At 30.8% G+C, this 4,674-nt stretch overlaps 1 protein-coding gene across 3 annotated transcripts in view; it reads left to right on the plus strand.

Moving 5' to 3' along the window:
* Window positions 1-3,767, plus strand: part of LOC106465825 (ectopic P granules protein 5 homolog) — an 89,179-nt gene extending 85,412 nt beyond the window's left edge. For all 3 annotated transcript variants that reach the window (XM_022393774.1, XM_022393776.1, XM_022393775.1), the window contains 2 exons: window positions 2,263-2,381; window positions 2,883-3,767. In XM_022393774.1, the coding sequence (XP_022249482.1) occupies window positions 2,263-2,381; window positions 2,883-3,210 (447 nt within the window). In that variant the 3' untranslated portion in view covers window positions 3,211-3,767. The remainder of the gene's footprint in view (window positions 1-2,262; window positions 2,382-2,882) is intronic.
* The last annotated feature ends 907 nt before the right edge of the window (window positions 3,768-4,674 follow it).

The raw sequence follows: 4,674 nt of genomic DNA on the forward strand, positions 1-4,674 counted from the left end.
CCATCCTAGGCAAGCTAATAATAAACTGTAGTTCTCCTTCCTAGCCAAAGTAATAATAAACTGTGGTTCTCCTTCCTAGCCAAACTAATAATAAACTGTGGTTCTCCTTCCTAGGCAAAGTAATAACAAACTGTGGTTCTCCTTCCTAGCCAAACTAATAAACTATGGTTCTCCATTCTAGGCAAGCTAATAATAAACTGTGGTTCTCCTTGCTAGTAAAGCTAATAATAAACTGTGGTTCTCCTTGCTAGCCAAACTAATAATAAACTGTGGTTCTCCTTGCTAGTAAAGCTAATAATAAACTACAATTCTCCTTCCTAGTCAAGCATCTTTAATTAAAAATTTTAAAGCCATTGCCAATGTAAGCATGCTTTTTTGCACTAAACCTTCTTTATTTCTTATATTATTTTTGCCATAAAACTGATTGGGACTGTTGCACAAAAAATTTCACAAAATAAAAAAAATAAAGGCAGAAACCCAAACTAACAGGTTTTTATGTTTATGTTTGAATATTGTATTTGCATAACCTCTGAAATGCATATCTACATTTTTTTGCAGTATTCTTGTATATTGTTCCTGGTATTTACTCTCCTTTACCATGAACTGTCACTAAATCAGCATTGTAGAATAAAATTAATAGTTGATAACACTGACACCAAATACCATTGGTACTTTCTGATTACTTCTTTTGTAATAAGTTAGTTATACCTGAATACAAATTGTTCTATAATAAGTTTAATTTTTCTTTAAGGTTTGGTTCTGACCTAGCATTCATCTGGAACTTGTTCTTTTTATCAACAAGTAGAACTGCTTCAAGTTAACATCACATTTTATGTTATTCAGACATTGTCTGTTGGTTAGAATTTGAATATGTTTTAACAAAGACATGTCTTATGTGCCAATGAAAAAATGTGATGTAATATTTCAGATGTTTAGATAGAAGATTTTCCAAAACAAAATCACCATTTGTTGTGGACTATCAAATGTAATTGTTTTTCAAAAATTTAAACACGAGTCTTTCTTTGTACATTTAGGTTTGATTTTTAGCTACAAGTATTTAATGTGTTAGAGAAGTATGCATCTAGGCACTGATTTAACATGCCATACGATGCTTAGTTAAAAATATCTGTGACAAAGAACAAGCAAATTAGTCCTTTTTTTTCTTTTTGTTGGATAGTTGTGGTATATCCCAGTTTGTGATTGTTGTCTGTTTTTTTTACGTTACAAAATTAATACTTTAAAAAACACTAGTTTGTTTGCCAGTAAAAAAAAGAATTCAAAAACATAGAATTTTTTTCCCAACAGAATATAAAAAATAAAACAATTACATATAATACTAATATTGTATCATTTTATAACTTTTGTTCTAACCACTCTCCTCTTGTCTTGCCACAAGCTTTACTCATTTTTACTGAACAGTGGCACAGCGATATGTCTGCGGACTTACAACGTTAGAATCCGGGTTACGATACCCATGGTGGGCAGAGCACAGACAGCCCATTGTGTAGCTTTGTGCTTTATTACAAACAAAACTGAACAGTGTAGGAACACACCCCCAATTATTTTTAGACATTAAGTAATAAGATTATTCCAAATAATACCCTACAAAGATAAATTATTTAGGGACTAGTTGATTTAGTTAATCAATAGAAGTTGATCTCGAAGAAAACTTTTTAAGTGATCTTACCTTAATCTTTTATTGCAAGTGAAATTGATACCTCTAAGCTCATTTCTATAGCCTAGTAAACAGGTTATGTGTTTTTAATTTGCAGAATTAAGTGCGATTTCGGGAGCTTCAACCAATAAACAGATAATTAATTTCTGTCCTTTTAGTTTGAACATATTAGTCTTAATTGAGCTTTTAATTTGTACAGTTTCTGTTCAATTAAGTAGTCAAAACTGATGCAAATCCTCTTTATTAACATAAATAACATCTTTTTTTTAAAAGCTAAGATACAAAATTGTCATATTATGGTTGTAAGCCAATTTTGTATGTTTAATTTTTTTTTCTTCTTTTGTCTTAATTCCATATATGATTCTTCAAGTTAAATGTAAAAGAATTGTTTCTTAAAAAGAATTAATGTAAAAAGTTTTATTTTCCTAGTAGCTCTCTCACAGAAAAATAAGGTTTTTTTTCTCTCTTTTTCTAACTAAGTGGGAATCTGTTTCCAGCTCCACACTCCAATGATAGTTATCCCTGTAAAACATTATCATAATGGTAGTTCTTATATAATTTTGTGTATAATTATTGTATTGTATTAGTTTGTAGGAAGGTTTCTGGCCAACTTCTCCACAAGTCTTCTGGTTCTTGGAGAGGACAGATCATCCACAGGGATTTTAGGAGTTGTAGGATTTGGAAGAAAATCATCTTTTTCTTTGAGGTAGTAAAAGAAAGTTTCAAGTACACATATTTAAGTTAAATCTAAGTTCAAAGTTATCATTTGCAAATATAAATATCTATATCATAATCATCTTAGCCCTGTCCACATTAAGTGGATCATTATGAAGAAATGTGTGTGCAAGTTACTGCTCAATTAACAGTAATCTGTCAACAGGCAGTCAGTAAAAGAAGCAGTGATGATAAATAACATGACAATTTCCAAACGATTTATTATTTTTTAAATCTTTTTTTTTCCCCTCTATCATTATTTCTGGATCACTTAGTTTTAAAAGTATGCCAAGCCAGCTCAAATACATAAAAACAAAGAGAAGAAAAGAAATAATCACGTGTGAATTTAGTAATACAGCAAACAGAGGTCAGTATTCTAACCACAAAATGTATACATTAAATATGGTATGCATTGCAAAATCATTGCATTTTTATTGTTTTTCGTTGAGTAGTAATAATGCAAAAATTTTCAGTGTCTTCTTATTTCCTACAGGTATCGTTTTATGTGTCGCACACTGGCTGTGTTTCTTCTACTACAGTTACCTGTAAATGCACCCATTCGACTCACAGAGTATGCTCCAGGTCACCCTCGACTTCCACCAGGTAATGGTGGTAAACCCTCCAGTCAAGCAGCAAACTCTCTCTCTCTGCTCGAAGGTTTGCGTAACAACAAACAGTATCTTCCAGTGAAAGCAGAGCTTAACATGATGGTTAGCTTTATTCTTGATGCAAAGAATAACCTACGTGACGGAACTCTACTGATTAAGCAGCTGGCTGCTTCATTTTACCCTAATTTGTCATATTTAAAAATTATTAAATAACTTGTAAAATTAGTTGTAAGTATTTCATATATACACCTTGTTGTAATTATCAAAATGCTCTTTTTATGCAAGTATGATGCTCTAAGCCCTGGTTATGTAATTAAATTTTTAAACTGAATGCGAAGCACTCCATAAATATATATATATATATATGTATGTATGTCAAAAACATAGCTTTATGGGGTCCTAACTTTAAAAGAAATCCAGTTATTATACTTTTTTTTTGGTTGAAAGTACACAACTTCTTTCCAACTAAAAGCTTATCTATCCTCAAACAACTCCATTTTGTTTACACAAGTTTTTATAATGATAAGATTTAATTGCTTCTCTTGTAATATTTTCCAGTATTATTTAGTTATGTTGTAACAAGTAAAACTGTAAATTTTAACCATTAATAATTCATTATCTAAATCTTTTACCTGATGTTTTACGTAAAGAAATAGTAAGTCTCCCATCATGTTGGCTTGCAGGTGTTAATCATTGAAATTTTAAATCGGAGCATGATTAAGTTTGAGATAATTAGTAGTATGAAATAATAATAATATATTAGCCTTTCCTTATTTTTTCTACCTCATTTACAACCTAATTCAACAAACATTCTAGAATCCAAGCATTTAAAGATTTGACACGACAGCGTAGCATGCTTGTAGTTTGTGTTTATTTAGTTTTACATAATCACAGTCATCATTAATATAAAAAGAAAGAACAAAAAAAAGGCACACATTCTAATCTGATGTAGGCCTTGTAAGAAATGAAATGAGATTGTTGATAGGTTGGAAGCTTGTAATTAAGCAAAGTCATGGAATTCTTCTTTGAACAAACTGTATGAACTCTGATGAATGGAAAAGGAGAGTTTTAGAAGGTTTGGGTAGTAGCCAAGATGATTCTTATCCTTTTACATAGACAGACAACATTGGAATGGGGCTTCTCCATCAACAAACATCTCATTGTTGAAAACACTAAGAAAGAGTCAGTTGTGGCACAAAATCAACAGTATTGGTAACAAGGCTTAGTTCGGCACTGCAAAACATTATTGAAAATACACTGAAGACAACAAACAGAAGTATTTATATATTACTTTTTATGGTTGACACAATATATGTTAATGAACCTTTTTGAGTTCTTACATTTTGGATTGCACCGATTTGTATGAGACGTTTGTGTTAAATTTAAATCAAAATGCACATTCTTTTAATGTGATAAATACTGTATTTTGTGTCCATTTATGTATTGTATACTGTTTTTTTCATGTGTTAAGCTTTACAACTGCATAAATATACAAACCCTGATAATCACGTACAATTACAACCCTCCTACCTACTAGCTGTCTTCATTTTCATTTTAGGACAACATGTAGAAGATCAAATTAGAACATGTGTTCTTTTCTTTTTTATATGTACTTCCATGCAGACATGACCAATAATGAGTGGAGAAAATTCTAATTTGACATTACATTTGAATGTG

This window comes from Limulus polyphemus, unplaced genomic scaffold, assembly GCF_000517525.1.
Source record: "Limulus polyphemus unplaced genomic scaffold, Limulus_polyphemus-2.1.2 Scaffold2063, whole genome shotgun sequence".
Classification (NCBI taxonomy): Eukaryota; Metazoa; Arthropoda; class Merostomata; order Xiphosura; family Limulidae; genus Limulus; species Limulus polyphemus.